Raw genomic sequence first — 27,224 nt, 5'->3', positions numbered from 1 at the left:
TAATATTGAACTTCAATACACGACTTGTACTCACATTTTGATGTTAACTAGTGGATTTGAAAAAAACTTTAATAATCAATATGTTGCTTCTGCACGTCAAACGCGAAAGTGACCAGAGATTCATCTGAAAAGGTATTTTCTTTACTCTCGTTATTTTTAGCAGTTGATTTGGGTTTGGGGAGATTGAACGCTGTTGAAATGAGATTCCTGAGGCGTATGTGTGGTAAAACCATGTTTGATCGTGTAGGGAATGTGGAGATCCGCAAAGAGTGCAAGGCTGATGTAAGCGTAATGAGTAAGATTAAGAAAGGGACGCTTAGATGGTTTGGGCATGTAGAGCGAATGAGCGAAGATAGGAGTGTAAGGAGAATATACGATGCAAATGTGAATGGTAGCTGAAGTCGGGGACTCCCGAGGAAGACATGGCACGACCAAGTGAATCAGGTACTCGAGTCGGGCCATGTCAAGAGTCAGAATAATAGAAGAGTATGTATGAGACGATGTATGAATGTGAATGAGGCAAGGAGTGTGTGCCAAGACCGAGTTGTTTGGCGGTCCGTCCTCTCTGCCTACCCCTGCGGGGTAACGGCGTGATGGTTAGTTAGTTATTTGGGTAAAAAGGTATATTTTCAATTATTTCTCTTTACTCAAACATAACACATTTTTCCTTCTAGCTCCCCTGTAATAAACAATTACAGAGAAAGTAATACTGATATTCCCCTTTACTCATTTGATATGTATACCTAACTCCATTTGAGCAAAATGTGAGATACATTCTTTTACCCGAGAGCCACGGAACTTATCACAATAATTGTGAATTAGTACGATTGGCATTGGACAGCCCGGAGCAGTTGGAACTCTTGGGCGGTTTTCACAAAAAGAAAAATAGTTTTTTGCGACGTTTACTGTTTTTTTAAGTTAAAATCAACTTCTTAGCTGTTATGTTAAACTTATTCAATTTTATTTATTAAAGGAAAAAGTACATATAAGTAATAAGGTTTACAATTACAATGACAATATTACTAATCTTCCAGAAAAGCATTAGCTTGTGGTTGGAAGAGACGTATACATTATATTATTGTAGATATTAACTTATGTATTTTACGCAGAATGAAGAGAAGTAGGAACAAATATTGTAAGTTAAATGATGTAATTAGTTTCTGGAATAAAGACCATTATTATTATTATTATTTTTATTAATATGTATATAGTATGTATACTATGTTTGGAGAAGAAGTTACTTTTTAAGTAGAATATTTATTATTCAAACGCATTTTTTCACTAATGATATGTTTTTCATAAGGCCGATGAAGTCCTTCTAAGCTTTGTTATAGCTGTTGTACATTTTGATAAATTGTTGAAAAGTTGGGATGACTCTGTTATCTTGGAAATTGGATCTCTAATTGAAACTTATACCGTGAATCGTAAATTTAAAAAAAAATGTGCTTGTTGTTGCACAGGATACTAGATAACCTCCGATGGGAGAGACAATTTAATTCAGCTTTTATTCTTTCATCTTATGTTGTTGTTTGTCCCAGTATGGTTGTGATGCAGACGTGGAGTGATTTGGCACCGATCATTAATCGTTAAGGAAACTGTGTATTCGCACTTGCTCCATTTAGAAGATATGGCACAAGATTATAAGTGCATATTTTATTTCGTACAGAATACTCAATGGACAGCTAATACATTACCTGGGGATACGACTGCCACGTAAAAGTATTTTGTTCCTACCCTGATTTATTGTTTGTGGTGATTGTGGGTTAAAGGTTAGACGAGCACAGCGGTGCCACAAATAAATTAAATAAGACCTTGTATATGCATTATATACGAATAGTGGATTATGTAGCGCCTTCGATACGCACGACTGAACGCCCTGAAAAATGTTACCTAATTTGATTAGCGAGGAGAAAGCTTTATTTAGTAGTGGAATTTGATATGTAGGGTATTACGCCAAGGTTACGCCATTACAGCTTAAATTTGTCACTGCGATACGCTTCGATGCCAACTTTAGTTTAGTAATGCATGTACATACAATATGTTGTCATGCTTAGGAATATCCAGGAGGGTATGTTACGTTTTCGAAAATGAATTAGTTATGATTTAAGGAAGATATAATATCTATTATAGGGGGGGTTGGATGCTGCGCGGTTCGGGGGGCGGTGAAGGTTGAGGGAAGGGAGGCGTGGGAGAGTGCCGTGCGCAGCTTCCCGCCCCCGCTTGTCCGCCCCCGCCCGCCCGGGAGCCGCCAGCCTGCATCACTCTCGCCCCGGCTGCAACGCCGACATAACCCTCGCCGCCGCTCCCGTCGCCAGTTCTGCCGAACCGACCACCGACCAGACGCGCAGGGCAGGCTCCGAAGTGCTTTGTTTTCACGGTTTCCCGCGCGCGCCATGGGGTAAGGCCCGCGAGCCCCCGCCCGCCCCGCCCGGGCACCTAGCAGAGCTCACCTGCTCTCCCACCCCGCCCGCTGTTACTGCCGACCTCACAAGACTTCGAATCTGCGGAACCTTCAGTCCCCCGACGGGCATCGCGACCCTTGTTTATCCTCAAGACTGTTTTTTTGTAATCTCGACTGAAAAGAGGGTAATTGAATAATTGGAATTGATTAACGATGATAATAAATAGTTCGTACGAAATCGCTATGCGGCGAGATTTAAACATTCACGCGAGAGTCTCTGGATAATAAAATACAATATATTTTCATGGAATGTTTAAAGTTAAAGAAAAAAAAACTACATTATATTTGGATATCATATACACGCACGAGTATACACGGTAAAAGTTTGAACTTGAAGATTTAGCGAGTTGATGCTTGGCATTGACACAATTGTGAGGATTCAATTAGGAGGACGAGACTAAAACCAGCTTCCGCGCAACTTAGCACCTGCCACGGCAACTGACTGCACCTGGAGGCTGCGTGACACGCACGTGAGATGTCGTCTAAAGTTTGAGTGTTGGAAATAATCATTAACATTCCGCCACCATGGAGAGACCGAGCTCGGACTCCAAGATCAAGGTGGATCTGGATATGTGGGACGTAAGTACCTAGTACCTACCTTATAAACCAGTACCTGTATATCTGCTTAATACTAAAAATCGATCAACTTTCCGATTAGCTTGCGAAAAATTCTTTAATATGTGAAACTTACTGATTTTTTGTTTTTGTATACACGACGTTATTCTTGAATTTCTGAAGTGTAGGCGCTATTATAACTCATTACTTATTATATAAACGTGTCGTTAGTTTATGATGACATAATGAATAAATATGTCCACAGGGTGAACAAATACCTCATTTTATTTAGGAAAGTCGTGTGCGCCGATAATTTGCGCAACACATTTACCGATGACAATATATATCTTTTCTATCGAAAACCAGTAATTAAATTTCTCATAATAAATTATTTTGATGGGCACCGTTTAATTGCATTGCAGTATGTTGCGACTTTCATCATTAAATTTTCCACCAAAAACAATTTATGATAATTTAGTTACGATGGTAGGTCCTGTCAAACAATTTATTATTTTTAAATGCGACCATGAATATGAAATATCAATTGTAATAGTCATTCAGAAGTTTAAATTAATGTATGTCTTTTTTCGAGCTTCGTTAAAAAGAAAAATATTATAAGAATTAGATTCAATTTGGGAGGCGATTATGGGTATGGGATGACCACCGACTGCATGGCGAGCTGGATCGGGAATCGAGGTACTGGTAGAGGGAGACTTTTGACACAGCATCACCAAAGATGACATAGTCCTTTAGGGAAATTATTTCCTCATGTCCCTCTGTGTGGAGCTAATGTAAAAAGGGGTGGTTTTTTATATCATGCACATCTCAGAATCAAATTACTCTTTTTTTAATTTGCTCATAAATATTAAATATCAATAAATTGTAACTTAAACAATAGAAATTAGTAAACACCATTTTCAACAATTCTTATTTTAATCTATTCTAAACTTATTTCATATTTACAGGATTATAGACATCGCTCTTATAAGTATGTACATTTTTTTAACAATGTTTTGTATTTTCATCAAAATCCTTCAAGGCTCGATAAAATTATCATAGAATTCGTTATTTTCAATTTTTCCTCGCGACCTTTTCCAAAAATTGAAAATCTAGAACAAACAATATGGTGGGATGTCTTATTTGTTAAATTTTAAGGTTATTTCAACGCTCCATTACTTGTGATAGAAATGACATTGCGATATGCAAATATTTGCGTTTTCCTATGCGAATTTCACTATGAGAGACCTCACCGTTCGAGTTTTGCTTTCCAGAATCCAGAAAATTTACTCTAGTTTAAATTTAATTAAAAGTACTCAATTAAAATTATTATAACGACTATGGAAATATATAAGTTAGTAAACATGTCCTTCCATTGAACGTTCCTTGAAGGGAAGTGATTAGTTTGTTTAATAGATTACGAGGTTTTTTTGTTTTGTGTAAAAAGCGTCGCGGCGCCCGGCGTCACTGTTATGACATTATAAATCAATGTAGGTACAGGTAAATTATTTTAAAGATATCCTTTCTTGTGTACTGATATACTGGATGAGTAAAAAAAAATAATTTTGTTTGGTTAGGAAGCTGAAGAATGAAACAAAAACATAAAAGAACATTGTCGAATTGAATTGCGAGTAAAAAAATGGGCATTTGTAGGGTAAGAGGGGACTGCGGGTGGCTGTTCCATACTCCTTTGTTGTGATGTATGGTAATAAGTTGGGTATTCAAGCGATAGATGGCACTAGTCAGAAAGCTTACTCCAGAGTCCGACAGATGTTGCTAGAGTGTAGCAATTGCCTGTGGGGTATCCTCGTCAGACTTCAAGCTTCTAGAAAGAGAGAATCACCAACCCTCGGGTAATGAACAGTGTAGTTAAATTCAGACTTACTTATAATACGTAAATAAACGCAATTATTGTAAAGAACCTTTTACTTTATCAAGAGTTCCCAACACACTAAATCTGCAAGTAAAGGCAGAGATATAACATTTGTAAAATTTTTTGAAACTTTAGATACTATCGGTGTGCACAAATACATTCAAACGTGACCTGTTTAAAATTATTTGCCCGTATTTGCTTACTCGAGGACTAAGTGCGCCTGTTAATATTTTTTTATCGAAACACCTAGTTATTTTTAAGTAATTTAGGCGATACATTACGTTGTGTAACATTTTGAATCGAGCCGCTAGCAATAAAACCCCTTATGTAGATGTGGATAAAATCCCGCTTAAGGCGATGCCATACGTAGTAATGCAAAATCATGTGTTTTTGGTTTGAAAATTTGGTCACCCAGAAATGTTTCAGATGCTTCAATTAAATACTGCGAGTAGAATACATCTTGGCCTTTGAAATAAGGCCAAGATTGGAAAAATCATTAAGGCGATGCACTACGTCGTGTAATATTTTAAATTGAGCCGCTATCAATAACAACTCTTACGTAGATGGCGATAAGGTTTGAATTCCCGCTTAACACCATCCGCCTGTTTTGATTTATGCAAGAAAAAAACATGGCCAAAAAGTACCTTTTATTTTATGTTGTGTATGTTCAGGCATAATATTTAATTTTTTTCCGCTCATTTTATAAATAACTTAATTTGCCACATTATACAATAAAATCATAACCGAAAATGGGTTCGTACGTTCATTTTTAATTTTAAATAGTTAAATCTTAATTGGTAGAGTCACCTTGTAGTATGTCAACAACTAGCCTACCTACCTACAAGTCGACTGTCAAACGCTCTACATAAAAATCTAAAAAACATCACCAAAATCACTGTAATAAAACCAAAAAAGTGTCAAACTCTACTCACAGTGTCATCACTGCGTTTCGCGCTGCTTATATAAATGTGATAAACAAATTAAGTATAAAAAAAACGAAATAGTCAAGTGATAAAATAGTGAAACTAAATCTGTAAAATCGTGTGTAAAACGGTGAAACCTAACGGTCTAAAAATTACTCTGTGGCTACCCATATTGATAAGTGAAAAGTTAACACCTATTTAAGTTTTAAGATTGTATCTAAGTGAAATTTAGGATCATATTATCAGTGTCCATAATTACTTTGACATTAAACAAAATTCAAAACAATATACCTATCTCGCTATTGGTCAAAAGTGAGATCGCTTCGTGCTAAAATTTTGCGGAAAACTATTTTTTAGGCGTTGAGGATTATTAACCACAATGCTTAACTGTGAAGGTTGCCTAAACCCAATAAATAAAGATGAGTATATGTTTACGTGTACCAAGTGCAAAATAACATTTCACAATAATTGCCTCAATATCTCTGATTCCAAATACAAAAAAATGGCAGAAAAAAATAAAACTTCTTGGAAATGCCCAAAATGCCTAATCAGACCAGGATCACCGTCTACATCCTCGGCTGCAAATACCGATGATGATGATATGCTCTTTATTCGTCTGACCAAACATTTTGACCAAAAGGTCACTGAACTTAAAAAAATGTTCGAAGACGAAATTAAGGAACTGAAGAGAAGCAACGAATTTATAAGTAATCAATATGAAGATCTGTTATCAAATTTTAAAGTACTACAAGACCTACAAAAAGATACACAATCCTTACGTGAAATAAATATAAAGAATGACTTAAGAATTTCAAGCCTGGAAACCAGACTAGCCACTATGGAACAAAATAATCTCTGCGACTGTGTGGAAATGGCTGGTGTTGAATTGCGGCCGGGAGAACAACCAGCTGAAGCCGTTCTTCGGGTAGCCAATTCCCTTGGTATGCCATTGTTGCAGCAGGATCTACGCCTTGTGACCAGGACCCAGGACCGCAGAACTAACGCCCCCGATAAACTACAAGTAAATTTCTACAACCAGAAAACGAGAGATATGGTCTTATCTTTCAAAAATACAGCCAAAATACTTAACCCAAAATCACCCATTTATATTAGTGAAGTGCTTACGCCTTACTATAAGGAATTGCTGTGGAAAGCAAAACAAAAGGCTAAAGAAACAAAATTCGAATTTGTATGGTTTAAAGCCAATAAATTACTCGTTCGTAAGGGTCCGGGGGAAAAAATCATTCAAGTCAAACATGAAAGTGACATTAAAAAAATGGTATTGTAGATTTTTAATTCTAGAGAAAACCCTTACTGTAATGGATATTATTAAAAATGGAATGTATTACCAATTATAGGACGTCAAATCCTAAATTCTGTAAAAATGTACTACAAACACACTCATCCTCTCTTCAAATCTTACAGCAAAATATTAGATCAATTTCCAAGAATTTTGACGAATTCTTGCTACAACTTGATAATATTGGAACCTCTTTTCATATAATTATTCTTACTGAATGCTGGATACCAAAAAATTATGCTCCTAAAATTTTGAAAGGGTATGATCACTACAGCACTTCAATACATACTAAACAAAATGATGGAGTTGTTGTCTATACCAGAACTGACCTGATTGGTTTATCTGTCAAGGAAATCCAAGTCAGCGGTGCAAACTGTTTGCAAATAACTCTCAAAAATGACACATGTATCTTAGCAATATACCGTTCTCCATCCTCTTATAATATTTCACCATTCCTAAAATCAATTAATAACTGTTTAACTGAATTATGTAATATTAAAAATTATATTATTGCTGGTGACCTCAACATAAATATTCTGCCCACAAACGAACATCCTCAGTGCCAAGAATACTTAAATACGCTCACTTACCATGGATTCCAAAGCACCATAAACACTACCACACGTGCTACATTAGACTCCATTTCATGCATCGACCACATCATGGTCAAATCCAACTGCCCAGTAATATCTATTGTATATGAATCTTCACTTACCGACCACTACACCACTATTCTTTCCATACAAACATGCAACAGAAAAGACAAACATAAAAACACAACAAATAAGAAAAAAATCATTCAAATCAATTATGATTGTGTTCGTCAATCTCTGATGAGTAAATCATGGTCAGAATTACTTAACATTACAAATCCAGAAGACGCCTGGACGTACTTTATCAATTACTTACAGACTACCATTAACGAACATACAAACATAATCATAAAACATATACCAAATAATATTTTACCAATTAAGCCATGGATTAACCACACTATTATTAAATCTATCCGTAAACGTAACAAACTCCACAAAAACGTTATTAACAATCCTTATGATATACAACTTCGAAACTTTTATAAAAGATATAGAAACATTTGTACCCAAATAATAAGAAAGGCTAAAGAGATATATTACAAACAGAAAATAGAAAACTGTAATAATGATCCTAAAAAACTTTGGAAAACACTTAAAGAAGCCACCCACTCTCAACCTAATCCTACGAATGACTTAAAACAACTAAAAGTAAATGATAAAATATTTAGTTTTTCTAGTAATCCCGATATTATTGTTAATCATGCAAATAAATACTTCTCAAAAATAGGTGAACAACTCGCAAAAAATATCGATGTAAACCATACCAACTCCAGTTCACTAAGCTGTAATACAAATTTGCCCAACAACTTGCATTTTAGTCTAAAACAAATTTCAAATGAAGATACTAGATTGATCATAAACTCATTAAAAAACTCGTCTTCAACTGGCTTGGACGATATATCAAATATTGCCTTAAAAAAAAACTTGTATCAGAAATAACCACTCCCTTAACAAATCTTATTAACCTAAGCATCCTAAAAGGCCGATTCCCCGACAATCTAAAACACGGAATCATAATCCCAATACATAAAGGAGGCTCTAGAGCGGACATAACGAACTATCGTCCAATTACATTACTAAATTCACTATCTAAAGTCTTTGAAAAAACTATTAATAATCAACTAATTGAATACCTTGAACAAAATAACATACTATCACTCAACCAGTTTGGATTCAGGAAAAATAAAGGCACCTCCGAAGCCCTGGCAACAGTTACCGATTTTCTAAATGAAAACTTAGACAAGGGATCAAAATGCATATCAATATTCTTAGACCTGTGCAAAGCATTCGATACTATCTCTCACTCTAAACTTTTACAAAAACTATCTAATATTGGTATAAATGGTGATGAACTTACTATTATTAGCGATTACCTGTCAAACCGAAAGCAAAGTGTGAAAATCAACAACTGCAATAGCAATCAATTACCAATTAGCTACGGCGTGCCTCAAGGAAGTGTTTTAGGTCCTACCCTGTTCTTAATATACATAAATGAATTATGTAATCTTCAAATAGATGCCAAAATTGTAAGTTTCGCTGATGATACGATTCTCCTCTTCAAATCAAGCAATTGGAATGATGTATACATAAAAGCTAACAGGGGCATAACTGTGGTTAAAAGATGGTTAAATAATAATACACTAACAATGAATGTGACCAAAACTAAATACATTGAATTTAGTATTAATCCTTCCTTAAGAAACCCAGAAAATCAAATTAAAATTTGTGCTTGCAACCTGACAAATCCGATAATATGTGATTGTCCTTATTTAGAACAGGTAACTAAAATTAAATACTTAGGTATTATTTTTGATAGCAATTTAAAGTGGAAAGAACATATAACCTCTACAGCAAACAAACTTAGAAAATTCATTTATTTTTTTAGACAAACTCGCAACTTTCTCAACCTAAGCCAGCTCAAAACAATCTACTATGCACTTTGTCAATCTTTAATAGAGTATGGTATCATAGCATGGGGAGGAGCAAACGCTGCCGCCATTGATCCAATATCTAAAGCTCAGAAACTTATAATAAAGATTATCCTCAAACTACCAATCACAAGCAGTTCGGATGAAATCTTTAGGAAAATCTGTGTTATGGACATTAGGCAACTTTATGCCAAAAACATACTAACATACCTCTTCAAACACAAAACTACTTTTGACAATATCCAAACTGCTCGTGATACTAGAACAAAAGGACATAATTTCTTACAAATCCCTTTCGCTAAAACAACTTTTGGCCAGAGAAATTTTAGATATTTTGCAACAAGGCTATATAATGCTCTCCCACTAGCCATTAGACTGAACGAATTTTTTCTGAAATATAAAACAGACATCAAATCTTGGATCATCAGCCAAGACAGATCCATGATAAATTTTTTTATAAAAATCCCTACATAAGTATGTACTCCAGCTAGATGCTGATTAACAAATGTATCATTTATTATTATTATTTATTATTTTCTATCTTTTTCACAATGTCATTTAATGTAGTGAAATATTTAATGTATCAAAAAATATGTAAACATTTTTAATGTATCAAATACGTCTGTCTCGACACAGGTTTATCCTAGTGAGACAGACATCGAAAAAAAAAACCTGTAAAAGAAACTTTATATTGAAAAAAAAAAAAAAAAAAAAAAAAAAGTATGACTGCAGATTGCCAACGAACAAACAACAGTTCACGATATCTTGGTTCTTAATTTATTCGACTTGAACTGTTGCTTGCACGTTAGCGACCTGCAGTCGTGCTCAGGAACGATGACAAGTGCTAGATGCACAGTTCCGTTAAGACTACCGTATTTGCACGGAGAAAAAAGAGTTTTGTTGATTTATTGAAATACGATTTCAGGCCGTTTCCTAATAAACATTTAGTATATTCCTATTATATCTGAACACGTGTTCATGTACCTGCCTTATACAGTGACGAGATGCGGAAATATTCGGATTTCTCGTGATTATACATTCGTACTTATTAAAGTTTTTTAGGAAAACTATCAATTCATTCGTTAAGGACCTGCAGTCCCGTTTTTAACCGGAGTTTAATTAGCAATATTTTATATCAGTAAGTTTGGTTTCGTGTCCCAGCTCCGACTATTACATTTTTTCTTTTCTGTGTCTTTTTCTGTTTTATATATTTAAATTCTCTCGTTGCTGAAGTGATGAGAAAACCTTGTAATTTCAGTCCACCAATATAAATCAGTCACACTTTCCTTTTCAGTAAAAGTATCAGGTCTTTGCAAGCCCTCTGATGTATGGGGCACCCTAACAAGTTCCACTTCAAGGTTATTAATATTAAAAAGCCTCTTTCTGTTCCCACCAGCTTAACGCCTCTTTACCACCCACCACTCCACTCAATTCTTTTCCTTCCTTTATTCTCCTATTCATTTTCCCCTTGACGAAAACTCTTATTCGTAATTATTAGTGTTGTGGGATTTGTTAAATATTTGTTAAGTATTATAGCTGTTCAAAACAAGATATTTACCTTGCGAATGGAATTAAGCTTTAAAATCTACGATATCCCCCAAACATTTAAACAAAAGAAAAACACATTTAAAAAAAATTACTAATAACAATATTTTTGGTTCCTGTTTTATCGCTTGTCTGATGATTTAGACCAGAGGTTCCCAAAGTGGTCTATATGGACCCCCAGGGGTCGATATCGGCATGCTGGGGGTCTATGTCAGCGAGAAAAAAATTTGGGGGTCTACGAGATTCAAATGGGGGTACATACGAGGGGACCCCCATTTACCTCAAGTCAACATTTAGGAGTTCCGTAAATGACACAATAAACCTAACACAAATATAATAGACTGAGAAATTACTTATTTGATATTTGTATTTTTATATTTCGTAAAGTTGTTAATTGAGGTATATAAATAGAGTCTACGTTCCTTTTCTCGTCAGAATTAATATATTCAAGCAAAACATTGCATATTTGAAGCCGCGAATTTTCTTAGTTTTCCAACTTGTTTTTGAAAAACGTCCAGGGTAATAATGGCGTTCAACATTTAAATGCACTTCACACAGACTTCAAAACTAAGTTTGAGGACATTGTGACTATGGAAATGCAACGTTGAAGAATCGGATATCATGTGACAAGAAGAACTGACCGGAATAAGCACTGACAAAGAACCTAAGGGGCAGTTCTGTAGGGCCAGCTACAAAAAGAAAATCCCGTTGCTTATCCTGCTTCATTTTCATTTGGTGTAATACCTCACAAGGGCGCCCCTGTCTGCACAATGTAAAAACAGAGCAACTATACCGCCACCCGGTTGTTGGGCAGGCAAGGGAAGGGAATCTTTTTACTAAAAAAATAAATGATTATCACATGGGACTTTAATAGTTTTAGGAAAATTCAATATTCGGCAGGCAGGGGGTCTATGGAAAAAAAATATTTGGTAAGTGGTCTACGGGGCAAAAAAGTTTGGGAACCTCTAATTTAGACTTTTAATTTTTGAACATTAATTCATAGGAATTGAATAATTTTACGTATTACGCAGAAATATTTCACATCACTTCACGCATGCATCCACGCACCGACAACCGAAATTAGTGTGTAAAATAAAATATTTTTTTTAACCCACTGCTTGGTAACAATTTTAAATAATGTGTTTTTTTAATTTTTATGATTTTTACAAAATTAAACTTTTTATATCATTTTAGTATCACAAATACTAATTTCGATTATCTGTGCGTAGTCCTGCGCGAAATCTGGACCAATGAACTCAAATTTGTTTTGTAACTGAAAAAAATTGTAACTGATTTTGTTAAGAATTCTGACAAGTAGGTAGGTCTACTTATTATACAGTATTTTTTTATAACAAGAAAATGATTTAAATTTTCTATTCTATTTTTGAAATATTTTTTTTTTGAAATGTGTTTTTGTCTTGTTTAAATTCAATTAACCAACTAAGTCACACTAAAAACTTACCCAGTTATTTGGATCTAGTGACCAAACATGACTAAAGTAATTTCAAACAAAATTTAGAGTTTGAATGATAACCTGCTTCCTCCGGATTTGTAACTGCGAATTTTATCTCTGAGGTCGTCTATCTATTTTAGTTTTTCGGAAGAAATTGTCATCTGGTAATACAGGGTTTTCCAATAAGAGGTGTTATTTTGAATATTAATTAAGGAATGAATGATTTTTTATGGCCGGAATTGGATGGTATTGATTTGGACAACGTTTACTTCCAACAAGACGGCGCTACGTGCCACACAAGCAACGAAAACATTGATCTTTTACGGGAAAAGTTTCCGGACCGTGTTATCTCTCGAAGGGGTGATCACAATTGGCCACCGAGATCTTGTGATTTAAAAACTTGCGACTTCTTCCTTTCGGGCCACGTGAAAGAAAAGGTCTACGCCAACAGCTCAGCGTCGATTCAACACTTCAAAGATGGAATTCGTGAGGCTATCGAGGACATAAGGCAGCCACTTTGCGATTTGGTTTTGGAAAATTTCATGAAAAGGATATGGTCCTGTAGGCGTGGTCGTGGTGGTCATTTGACTAATGTTATTTTTCACTATTAACGGCATACTTTCCTCTTTATAATGAAATAAACGTTCGATCATTTATATTAAAAATGGCATTTTTCTCTGAATATCAAAATAACATCTCTTATTGGAAAACCCTGTATGTCCACTCTAATTCTAAGCATGCGCGTAAAATTTTTTATGTAGTTATATGCTTAATAAATGCATGAAAAATAATTCTGGGCACGTACTGTCACTCCACGGAAATCAATAATTTACTCGTAAATTACACGGAAAACCATTTGATAACGTTGAATGTTGCACAACCTTGTTGCATAGGACACGCAACCCTTCCTGTTTACTGTCAGGCGCTAAGCTATTTCTGTGTTGAATTATTGATGATTCTTGTAATGAATATTTGATTCTTGTAGTGCAATAATCACGGTAAGAGGTCGTTATTGACAATGCATTTATAATTCCAAATCACGAAATAATGTTCTTTCCCTTTGATGTACCTACACGTTTTTGTAAATATATTATTTTAAATACATCTATTTGAATTTTACTAGAATGAATGCATGAATGAAGTGGAATTTCGGAAGTGAACATTAACCCACTTCCCGATATCCGATCAAGCTGAGACTCAGCAGATATACTTGTAGTCGATGACATTGCATTCTGGCAACTTTTGGTGGCAATCACGCTTACACACGCGGACATATACGCATTTCTCTGAAATTGGATAAAATTACAGAATTTATAAATGTCGGTTCTAACGAATTTGGATTTGGCTAAGTTGCTAGCGCGGTTGTCTCCAGTCCCTGGGGAGGAAGCTTCAATCCTCAAACTAAAAAAAAAAAACAAATATTTAATACATCTAAATTGAGTGGTTTAAGACGCCTGTCCCGGTAAAACAAGATATCCTGGGTTCGATTCCTAATTGTGACCGTTACCTTTTATTTTTCTGTGTCTTGTTCTATTTCACGTTGTGTTTAGATTTAATAGTTTTATCTTCTTCTTCAATAATAATACATATTATTAAAAACTGAAGTAGGTATTCTAATAAAAAAAAATATTTTTCACTTTTTGATTTTTTTAACATTCGCTCCAAACGGGAGGTGGTGAGGAAAATAATTTCCCTCAGGGTCTATGTCATCTTTGGGGATGTTCATATTGTTGGAGGAAGGACGTACCTGGTTTGCAAATTGTTCCACAATCGAGCAGTTTAACACTGACCTGCTTTCCTGTGACAAATATGGAACGCGCGTTTGGCGTAAATAATATTTTTTAATGTACTGAGAACTTATCTGTAGCTAGGTACATTTTTTACCTTGTCTATTATATCTCTGTTAATTATGATGTAATAGCGGACCTAGGCTGTTGACGTTCTGCACAAGCCAAAAAAAACGAAACAATGTTTTTTGCTTTGACATACCTACACAGTTTTAGGCATTTTACTTCAGATAAATTTGTTTATATTTACTGAGAACTTATCTGCAGGTAAATTTCACCATTTCTATAATATATGATTGAAGTGATACGATCGCGGTTCTAGGCTGTTATTGACATTATGACCGTACCAAAATTAAGTAACAATGCCATGACATAACTGAATTATTATTCTAGGCATTTTAACAGAGGCGGCTCAGAAGGTGTCCAGAAGTGGAATGTTAATAGAAAAAAAATTAATACGAAATGTTAATACATATTGATAATGCGTAGTTAATATTATAATTACACCAATGTATGTAAATAATTTGCGGGTACTCACCTATTCTGAAGCTGGTAGCAGAAAATTGTTTATTTATAAAGTTATTTACACATATTTATTTATTTATTAATATATTAATTTAAACGCCCTAATGGGCTTTTATATCTTAAGTTCAACAGCTCGGCTGTGGAACGAATTGCCGGCCTCTGTGTTTCCTCCCTCCTACAACATGGGACTCTTCAAGACCCATGTTCACTCCTTCCTCTCCACAAAAAGACCCTCCACACAGCATCCCCAAAGATGACATAGGCCCTGAGGGAAATTATTTTCTTCAGGTCCTCCTGTGTGGAGTTAATATAAAAAAATAAATATATATTATACTATTTTACCTAATTTACTACATAATACAGTGACAAGAGAAGGTTTTTATTTTTAAAACAAAAGAATAATACCATTTTAGGTTCACAACATATCTACAAGAAAACAACAAATATACGCAATCGCTCGTTAAATATGCAACATAAAAATGTCATTCAGGTATCTCTTGAACACAAGCAAAAAATTATTAAATATGTCTTTATTTGAGATGAATTTGTTTCCAAGTGTGTGAAAGCGAGAAATAGGTGTATGTATGTGGTAGTTGGTACTGAAATTATTGTTGCAGAATAATATATTTTGCCTAGTTGCTGGAGTAGGTACTCACATATAATTAATTAATCTTTTTTTTCCTTTAAAAAATCTTTTCCAATAGCGCTTTTTTCTTTTACATCACAAAACACGTTTTTACATTTCACATGTGACATATATATAATATTGAAACACATGCGTATTAGAATGCAACTTTGTGTCAAAATTTCAAAGCAATCGGTGAAGAATTTTCGGAGATATAACATTTTGAACAAATGAAAAACATTAAAATTTTTATTTATACTGATTTTTAAGATAGATAGATAGATTGGACCCAATGAGATCCTCACAAAGTTATTACCAGTAGAAAAAAATCTTGTCTATCAAGAATATTTAGATATTATTACAATAGCATGCTATTTAACAAACTGAAATCAATTATTTCAGATTTATTTTTAGTTGAAAACATTTTTAAAACCAGCATCATATCAAAAGTATCATTAATCATACCAAAGGCACCATGTTTTCTTTGGATCAAATTCGAAACAATATAGATATTATTTTATTTTTAATTTTTTTACTCTAAATAGGTTAAATACTTTCTCTTTTCGGGGCAATTCATACGAAAGGAATCGTATTTTTTTATTTAGGGTTTTAATTGAAGGGCATTTGAAATTGTCATATTTTCACCCATTTGTTACGTATAAATTTTATTAATTAGCGACCGGTTTCGACACGTTCGTGTCATTAACTAGCTATTTTAGAACTAATTAATAAAATTTATACGTAACAAATGTACATTGTGAATAATAAAAATCATTAAAAAACAAAAAAACAGAAATTGTTACATAGTGAATGCCAAAGAAATACAAAAAAAAATATTTTAACCCTTTAATTATTAGGAGACCAAATTTGGCCCCAAACATCATACGAATTTGGGTTCCTGATATTTTTATTTGAGATAAAGGAGAGGCGCAATATTAAAATAAGTGTAAAAACTTAACGTTTCATTATTGTCAAGCCGTCAAAACGTAGCAATGTTTAAACTTTCTTCAGATATTTCTCGATTTATATTATATTATGGACTATAAAAAGTGAATATACTAAGAATTATTGTTTTCTAGTCTGACAACTTTGTCTGTGGCATGTCACATATATTTTTTTTAAATTGTGTCATGTATTGCTTTTTAAAATAACAATATGACTTTAGCTTATTTTAAAACAAAAATAAAACATGTAATAAAAAATATCTACCTCTTGTATTATTGCTTGACAAGATTTTAGTAGCAGAATATTTTTTTTAAACTTTACTCGTATTATAAATCACACTATAAATTGCTACTTTACGCGTCAAAAATTATAAGTATAACTTGCGTATGGATAAAAAGGGGTATATTCTGTTCTAGTCGGAAAAGGTGTCCGCCACAGGTCAATGTTTAAAATTTCTCATTTCAAAAAAGAAAATTCAAATTATAAAAGAAAAACACAAATATTTATTCACAACAGAAAATCGTTATAGACTTAAATATATATTTGCATGCCCTAAACTAAACACGTATTTTTCATAACACCATTATACTCACCAAGGAAAATGATTTTTTTTTTAAATTACTGGAAGAAATTAGAAGCATCTTTTTATTTTTTCATATAAAGATGAGTGTCGGTGGTGGGCAGCAAATTTTTTTTTATTAATACAAATCAACTTTTTTTTTCGAGATTGATGAAATTTTGCACAATTCTCCTTAGAAACATGAAGATAGTCGTTTTCTATATGAGGTTTCGAAAATCCACTCAATACGCTTTTCCCATCCCTTAAAGCAGAATTTTGATGAAATTTAGCACGCTTAACGTTAAAAAAACTACTGTCTACATCGGTTCCATGATAACTCAACACAGTGACAATTCAACACACTTTTAAAAAGTTATATAAAATCATTAAAAACGATGAAAATTTTTTTTTTTTAACCTAACCTAACCTACTTAACCCAGTTAATAAAGTTTTTGTTTCATCACTTTCCATGACTTTATATAACTTTTTAAAGATGTGATGAATTATCATTTTGATGATTTATCCGGTCACCGTTCAAAACACTCATTCCATGACATTCAATGTCCCACTTGAAACATTGTTCAAATCACTCATGCCGTGACATTCAATGTCACATTTGAAACATTGATCGAGCCTTATCATTGTGATGATTTATCCGGTCACCGTCTACATCTGAAAATATATCTAAAAAGTCCACACATCACAAAAATCGATGTAAAATTTGCATATTAATAAAATGGCATTTTTCTGTTCTAGTCGGACAAGGTGTCCGTGGCCAATTCCCAGGCCCCGCTGGCACCGTGCCCCTCGCCGGGGGCCTCGCGCGGGGGCCCCGAGCCCGAGCGGGGTAACTGGACGGGCCGCTTCGACTTCCTGCTATCCCTGCTGGGCTACAGCGTAGGCCTGGGAAACGTCTGGAGGTTCCCCTATTTGTGCTACAACAATGGCGGTGGTAAGTTGTATTAAATAACCAGAGATGTGCAAAATGGGTACCCAAAACCATTTGAAATGCAAAATGGAAATGGGTCAAAACTTTTCCATTTGAAAATGCAAAATGGTTTTTAGAAAAGCATTTCAAATGCAAAATGCAAAATACCTATTTTCAAAATGCATTGAAAATGCAAAATGGTTTCTCAGGTCAAACAATTAAAATAATTATAGAATTTTCAAACAATTTTGTCATTTAATAATGGACATCAATGTAGAACAAACATATTACATGATGGTAAATCCAAAAACACCACGACTACAGATTATGAAACCACAAAAAATTTGCGCGGGATGTTGCCAACGTAAAAACATAGAAACTGCTATCTAACATTACAGCGTTATTATTATTATTTTTATTACAGAGTCATGGCCCCATGTTCTGTATTTGAATCAGTATTTTTTGTAATGGTATCACTCAATTGCCAGGTCTCCTACCAGGGAGCAACTTGACAAATGTAAATTATCTCTCATAGCGAGGTTGAGGACCGACTGATATTTGGGGCTTATGAAAAAAGATGAGTGGAGATAGTAAGAAGAATGTTGCAAAAAAGCATTTAAAATGGAAAATGCATTGAGAAAAGCATTTAAAATGCAAAATGGAAAATGGTTTTTAGAAAAGCATTTAAAATGCAAAATGGAAAATACCCATTTTGCATTTTGCATTTCCATTTGAAATGGATTTATTTTAAATAATCATCTCTGTAAATAACACATAATACATACACTTTTCTAGACCTGAATTAAAACTGGCTGTGGAAAAAAAAGAATTATGCTTGATAACATCTAGTAGAATAATTAGAATGTTTTGGATTTTATTTTCAGTTGGTACCTTAGAAGTTACCTGCGTGGTCGAGTGAGAAGTAAGATTATATCGCTTGTTTCGGTTTAACCTTAATAGTATTCGCACACAATAACGCCTCTAATTGTACAGCTCTATGCCAAAATAGGCTGTCGACTAGCAATCCGGAGGTCACGGGTTTAAATTTCTGCGTGCGCACGTAAATTTTATTTAATCAATTTGTGTTGTTTCACAATTGGTTCAATAAAAATAATTTTTATTGTATTTGCGGCCTGTTCTTACTTATTTCTGAGTCCTTGACTCACCAGATTGTACATTCTGTGGTCTAGAAGTGGGAACTTTAGATCACATATTTTTTGGTTGTCCCTCTTTAAAAAAATATCCTCTCTTCTATCAAGCCTTATCTAAAATTGCCTCCCCTCCATTCAACATCTCATCTCTTCTAAGTCTGAACTCGACTCCAATTTTCATTATAATTTTGAAATTTGCCTATTTAAATAAAATTAATATTAAATTTACCTTTCATTTCTCAATAATTTTAAATGATGGCCAAGAACACCCTTGAAGGGTGAAAGCCAGAAATAATGGAAAAAAAGACCACCATGCAGAGTTGGAGTTTTGCTTGAAATGGCATTAGCCGTGTTTGGTGATCAGATCTGAAAAGCCAGATATTTTACCCACATTCCTCTTCCCCATTTCCTCTCTCTCCCCACTATCATCAGCTTCACAACATTCCCCAATAGGGGTTGCCACAGTCTCAATGGCCTCGGATGATTTGGAGCAGTTGAGACTTATAATGCCAATGAAACATATATATTGACACACTGTATAAAGCCAAATAACCTTCTTTTAAAATAATAAGTACCAATACCAAGACATACTTTTTGTAAAAATCCACGGTGCTGAGAATACAAAATTTATTTTCGGGAAATCGATAGTTTATATTTTATTAGTTGGTACGTGTGTAGTATAGCCAAATTTAAACCAATTATTGATTTCCTCATTGTGACTGTACCTCTAATTATACTTATAAATAGGACAAAATTTCCGCTAGCCGAGCCGGGAATTATGGGAAAGGAATGAAGCAACCGCAAATGGCTCGAAACGCCGCTAGCGTAGTGGCACGGCTCGCGGAAATTTTGTCCTGTTTTTACACACCCTTAAAAAACAATACGAATAAAAAAATATTTAAAAAAATTATTAAAACAAAAAACTGCTCGTGAAAAATGAGAAAAAAACATTTATTTAAGATAACTTATACAGAATATATTCTGTTATTGTTGAAGGTGTCATATTAAGACAAGATATCATATTACGATAAATATAATACGGGAAATAACATTAATTAGGTTCAATACAGAATTATAAAAAACCACTCTGACATAAGAATGTACAGAATCATAAACATAAACAATAGAAAATTTACATACTTATGAAATATCAGAATAAAATTATCTTCAAAACATATGCTTTGACAATACAATACAATTTTACAATACGATAATATGTAAAAAGATATTTAACAAGTAACAATATATTTGGAATACTAGAACAAGACATGCACAAATTACAGCTATAAATACCTGAAAAAACACATCCTTTGGGACAAAAACAATATACGAGTACGCTCTTACAATTCGCTCCCTACACTATTTACAACATCTACACTTGCACAATACAAAATACATACATGGAACTGGTTATATTATTTTTTAATAACATTGATTTTATTTGTGTTGGAATTTGTTTAAATTGCATTAATTATTTATTTATAACTATACTAATATGATTAATTCAATTATTCCTATAAAATCAATCAACCCTTGTAAAATATTACCCACAATACAGGTGAACTCCTAGCGTGGGGGACATAATACAATTTCTTGAACAAATACAAACATGTTAAGTTGAAATAATGAAAGGGTGGGCTTTCACTTAAAATGATAAATCATACGATATAATTTTACTGTTGATCGATAATTAACTATTTTAAAGACTGATCGAGGCTTTGTTTTACCTGTTGTAAATTTTGACTCTGTTATCTTGGTTATTGTTTTGCGACTTTAGCCGTGAACTTCGAAAACAGTTCATGTAATTAGCAAGTATGTAATTAGCGAGTATGTTTGCGGGAAACGGAAATACTAAGTATGTACATTAGTGATAAAAGGGTGGCTGCTAATAGTGCGTAGGTTTTAATCAAATATGAAATTTGAAAATAAAAAGGATTTTTTTTTGTTAATGTGTATACCGCACAAGAATACCAAATATTCCCAACTGTATGGGGCCAATGGGACTATGGCATACTCGATTGGGTATTTTTACAAATTCGCATAAAAATGTGTGGATGATTAAGGACGGGTTGTTTCACAGAATTTGACATTCATCAAATTTCAATGTTGATTTTCAAGTTCTCTGAAAGCTCTATTTAAGTTCTGTTATTATTTCAGTTTTGTGAAGTAACTGGCCAATTATGATAAAGTAACAGAATTTGAATAGAATCTTCAAAGAACTTGAAAAACAACAATAAAATTTGATGCATTGTTCAAATTCATTATTCAACAATTCATCAAATATCTAAGTTAATTTTCAAGTTCTATGAAAATTCTATTCAAGTTCTGTTATTATTTTAATTGAATTGCTTCGCAGCATTGATAAAAAAACGTAACCTGAAAATTAGCTCTGAAATTTGATAAATTGTTCAAATACTATGAAACAACCCGTCTTTAATCTTAGACTCTTTAGGCTTATGAAAAAAAGATGAGTGGAGAAAGTAGGAAGAATGTTGAAAAAAAACATTTAAAATGCAAAATGCAAAATGGTTTGTAGAAAAGCATTTAAAATGCAAAATGGAAAATCCCCATTTTGCATTTTGCATTTCCATTTGAAATGGATTTATTTGAAATAAAGGCGGCGATACACATGCCTGTAAAATGGAACAGTAGCTTGCATGCATGTTAATGGCATGTACAAGTTACTGGCGCAATGAGAATACACATGCAAGTTAAACTTGCATGCAAGTTGCGTCCTTGCATGCCTGTATTTGCAAGACGTATACACATGCCAGTCACTAGACAGTACGTGTCTCAAATCACTCTGAGACTGAGTAGTCTCAAGCTTTTTGGCAATGGAAAACATTCGAAGTGAATTAAATATCATCGTATTGCAATTGGCAGTACAATGTGTACTGCCAATTGTATTGGAATGTCTACTGGCATGCCCGTACCTGTCGCGACGTTCACACATGCCGGTTTCATAGCCCCCCTCGTCCCCTCCCTCAACTTGCATTCCAGTAAATCAAATGTTGTGCAATCTACTTGCAAGGCAGGTACAGGCATGCAAGTTAGCGTATACACATGATTGTAGCTGGCATGTGCAAGGAGCTTGCATGCAAGTGTGCCAGCTACAGGCATGTGTATTCTCGGCTTTAAAATGTTGTGCAATCTACTTGCAAGGCAGGTACAGGCATGCAAGTTAGCGTATACACATGATAGTAGCTGGCATATGCAAGGAGCTTGCATGCAAGTGTGCCAGCTACAGGCATGTGTATTCCCGGCTTTAAGCACATCTCTGGTTGTAACTAAAGAGCTTATGAACTAATTAACTCCATTTTAGTGACAATAATTACATGCGTTCTGGCAATGTATTTTAAAGTTATTATTTCAATTCGACATTGTCAATCTATTCGTATTTTTAAGTTTTACGTAGCCGTCTGACGTTTAGGAATTTTAATTCAGAGACAGATTCACCAGTGTTTCCAGCGTATACCGATTTGCATTCTCACTATCGGTCTGGCTATCAACAGCGCGACTGTGCTCGGGGAATCGGTATAAAATCCCTAAAATACCTAGCAAGACGGCCGTCACCAATTTCGCCCGGAAACGCCGCCGAATTCACGAATAAAAACGAAAACGTCGTTTTGGCGGCAAATCTAAAACGACACATTTTAAATATTTATAGAAAATTTATTAGTCAACAAAAAAATATCTTCACTATCGGAATACTTTTCTAAATTTTTACAAGAACTGTGAAAATACTAATATTGGAGTATGTTGTGAGACTGAATAAAGTGGGTAAGGGAAAAAGATGGGAAAGCGGAAGGTTGGGAAGTTCCTGGCTATTCAAATCTAGTCCCCAAATACGGAAAGAAGGCATTTCATGCAACGCTTCTATTCTGAATGGTGGACTTTCACAAGGACATATTGGAACTTACTTGAACAATTCTACCGCTCCGCTACAGATATTGTGATAAAACCAAAAGAAAACATAAACATTGGAATGCCCCATAAATATTAAACTGAATTAATGTGACGCTGAAACATTTTTTATGTCTTGGCCGTAACCGCTGATGACGGTTCCAATCTTCTGAAAGGCTTCGAAAGGTCTAAGATTTTATCAAACAATTATTATTTAATTACTTACCTGGAAACACATTTTCAACAGGCTTCTTCTAATAGGCTTGAAACTTTACTTTGTCTAATCCTCTTTATAAACGTCGCGGATATTCTAATGGCCGTTATTGTGGTATTTATATTATGATATATTATTGCGATGATATTTATACATGAAATAATAAACAACCTCTTAAGTACTAACATTTTTATCAAACAAAATTATATCCCAAAAGGACATTCACAGACAGAACACAAGGGTGTCCAATAGAATTAAACTACCAAAAAGAGACAAAGCCAAAACAAAACAACAGCTTACTATACAAAGAAATTCAAGCTGGATTAGGAGAACTAATTTAAAAAATTCTTGCTTTAGTTATTCTCAAATTAAACATAAATAATTTTATGTAAGAATTAACTAATCAAATACGATAGGTAAGTACTTGTTATGAAAACATACATATTAGTCAATTCCATAATCCGTTGAAATTTTGTGTACCGTTCCAATTTCAAAAATGTCAGAATTTCTCGGATATGGGTGGCGTATTAAATTAAATAACCTTACTAATAATAGTGAAATATCATTAGAATTACATTATCATGGAAAATAACAACTAAACTAACTAACAAACCATCACGCCGTTTCCCCGCAGGGGTAGGCAGAGAGGACGGACCTCCAAACAATTCGGTCTTGGCACACACTCCTTGCCTCATTCACATTCATGCATCGTCTTATACATACTCTTCTATTGTTCTGACTCTTGACATGGCCCGACTCAAGTATCTGATTCACTTGGTCGTGCCATGTCTTCCTCGGGAGTCCCCGACTTCAGCTACCATTCACATTTGCATCGTATATTCTCCTTACACTCCTTTCTTCGCTCATTCGCTCTACATGCCCAAACCATCTAAGCGTCCCTTTCTTACTCATTATGATTTATATTTCTTGATCTTACTCATTATGCTTACATCAGCCTTGCACTCTTTGCGGATCTCCACATTCCTGACACGATCATACATGGTTTTACCGCACATACGCCTCATGGATCTCATTTCAACAGCATTAAATCTACTTTCATCCTTTCTTTGCCAGTTCCATGCCTCACTTCCATACATCAGGGTAGGTACCAGCACTTTATTGTGGACTGCTAACTTCGCTTATTTGGACAATTTTTTGTTAGCGCCAACTGCGTTCAGTCCTCCTAAATACTGCTTCCTAAATACACAAACTCATCCACCTGCTCCAAGTATTCCTCATTCACAGCTATATTGCACACTGTTTTCGTACTCTCTCTTTCAAACACCATTACTTTAGACTTACTTACATTCATTATTAACTCAATATTTATCATAACAACTAAGTTTTCGTAATTTGATACAGAAACTCCAGTGAAAAATATTGACTTAAAAGTATCCCTGTAGATGAAAAGGCGCTTTTTCTGAATATATTTTTAATATACATATATTGTTAAACGTAGAATTTATAAATCATTTTCAAAAATGAATAAAACACTATGACATTAAAACACGCTGTTTGATTAGCACGATTGAATCTGTTCATTCTGACGTCACGGAACTGAGTCCACAAGTCCACATTTCATTCTGGTTTTTTACGTAGGTTTAACCAATGAAACTCAAATTTTGTTTGTAGGTATTTAAAATATTTAATTGTAGTTGTGTCAAATCTGGACGGACGATGAAGGAAGTCGGTTACATTCGAGGACAGCCGTACAATCTTTCCGTAATTAGTTGAATGGCATCATAACATAAAAATATTTACATAGTAATCTGCTTACATAATTATTTGCATGATATTACCGTCGTTTATTACAATAATTCTAACATAATAGGTAGGTACCATTAAGTAAAACATCTAGAAACTGTCATATATCATTCAAAAATAATATAAGCAATTGACGATAAAGTACAATCAAATAATAAATACAATATAGGTTAAATTTGTAGTAAATTATTTTTTATTAAAACACAAATAACATTGTTTACATCACTTTATTTCGATACAAAATCTCAACATGTTTCATGAACCAAGTTCACTTCATCAGGAGCACAAGTATACTAAAGTTATAATTAAAATTAGGTCTAGAAAGAAGAGGTAGAAGGAGCGGGGAGGGGTAAGAGTGGGAGTAAATTATTGTAAAAATGTGTAGTATACTATTAAAATATTGTACTAATATTTAAATGATCCTCGTAACAAAATGCAGTCGACCTAAGTAGTAAAGGAGTATTTTTCCTATTGGTTAGTTTTAGGGTGTCACACCACATTTTTTGTAGTTACAGGTTTTGGAAAAGTGATAAATAGTTTATCAAGTGTGCGGATGTATTTTTGCACTTTGGTACAATACAATAACAGTAGTGACTAGATGTTGACATTTCACAGAGTATTCTTCAACAATAAAAGCGTTTTAACGTACCTAAGAATTAAAAACGTCTCACTTCTCGAAGCCGATATACAAAATACCTTAGAGTAATAACTCTAACTCTAAGCAAAATACACGTCCAGTTGAAACGTAGGCTTTTTGTAACAGGTAACTTCGCACGGACGCACTACAGGTTTGGCTCGTTTTGGGCAAACCCGAAAAATTAAAACCTAGAAAATTATTTTAACCATTAAAACTAACTGTAAAAATATATGGTATAAAATACTGGTATTTAAGTTTTTATTTTTCATTTATTCTTAAATAAATTAGTATTACAAAGTATAGTACATTGTCCTCCACGCTAGGAGTTCACCTGTGTTGTGACTATTTAGTAATAAGGTTATTATTGATAATTTTTTTTAAAAAGGACTGTGGTTCCTTATTGTTTATTCAATGGTTCCGTCCATATGACGCCCGCACAACTCACAGAGTCGCTCCCAATCAGCAAGTAAATTAATAAATACTTGAACTTGATGGAATGGCTTGAATACATTAATATAGTCACAATCGATTTCATACACTTTATTTTGTCCTTTTGACAGCTTAAATATTTATTGATCAGGTTCATTGACTTTTCACTACCAACGATACTGACAAGACATGACGTGGTAGGAAATAGGAAATGCACTCGGGTAAGGATTATAATTTCATAAGTTGACCTATTTTTCAACCACGCCCGATAACCGGTGATTTAAAGTTAAAAATGCATCACGGTTACAAATTTCGCTTTATTCCATTGGGTAATTAACTCTATTCACCTTTTTTCCCCAGAGGAAAAAACTGCCTATATCATCTTTGGGGATGCTGTGTGCAGGATCTTCTTGAGGAGTGGAAGGAGTGTAGAGACCCATCTTGTAGGAGGGAGGAAATATAGAGGCCGGTAAATCATTTCTAAGCCTAGCTGATGAACTCAGAATGAGTCAAGAAACGACTCGTTCTCACGTGACAAATGTAAACATATACCAATGTAGGGTTCGCGTTTGATGCATCGGTGTCGAAGGGATTAATGACGCTAGTTCCCGTCAGCATCTCTACCTAACGCCTATGTTCAGATTGCAATCCGTTTGGATAGAATTTATCAAACGGACCGCCCGTTTATAATGATTAGCTCCAACAATAAGCAATATACGCAATTCCCACAGATATATGAATATATAGACTAGAAATTAAAGGTGAGGGGTAAAATCAACTGTTGAAGAACGAAGGGGGTAAAGTTGACTGTGATTCGTCAATAAATCAATCTGACAGTATATAGGCATCTCGCATTATAATATCACCATTTAGTTCTTAAAAGTAAAATCTGCTTTTGAATTAATAGACATTTTTACATGGGAGCGCAAATTACTCGCCACGTTATGAACTAATTTGCGAAGTCCAAATTCGGCAAAAAAAAATTCTTCTATTTTCAGAGTCGAATATTTTGTTTACGTATTTAGTTAAGACACTTTTATAAGTGTTCATAATTTAGTTCCTAGTAATCAACGATGCGTACAGATATATCTCGATGCGATAGTATATGTTTCTACAAACTGATCCA

The 27,224-nt window shown here is 34.1% G+C and overlaps 1 protein-coding gene across 1 annotated transcript in view; it reads left to right on the top strand.

The window, feature by feature from the left end:
• The first annotated feature begins 2,316 nt into the window (after window positions 1–2,316).
• Window positions 2,317–27,224, top strand: part of GlyT (Glycine transporter) — a 63,197-nt gene continuing 38,289 nt past the window's right edge. The window contains exons 1-2 of the mRNA XM_089631813.1: window positions 2,317–3,040; window positions 17,829–18,024. Coding sequence (XP_089487939.1) covers window positions 2,987–3,040; window positions 17,829–18,024 — 250 coding nt within the window. The 5' untranslated portion in view covers window positions 2,317–2,986. The remainder of the gene's footprint in view (window positions 3,041–17,828; window positions 18,025–27,224) is intronic.

This window comes from Hesperophylax consimilis, chromosome 5, assembly GCF_061612785.1.
Source record: "Hesperophylax consimilis isolate HC1 chromosome 5, BYU_Hcon_1.0, whole genome shotgun sequence".
Classification (NCBI taxonomy): Eukaryota; Metazoa; Arthropoda; class Insecta; order Trichoptera; family Limnephilidae; genus Hesperophylax; species Hesperophylax consimilis.
Note: the sequence above shows the minus strand (reverse complement) of the source record. Positions and strands in the feature narration are given on the sequence as shown.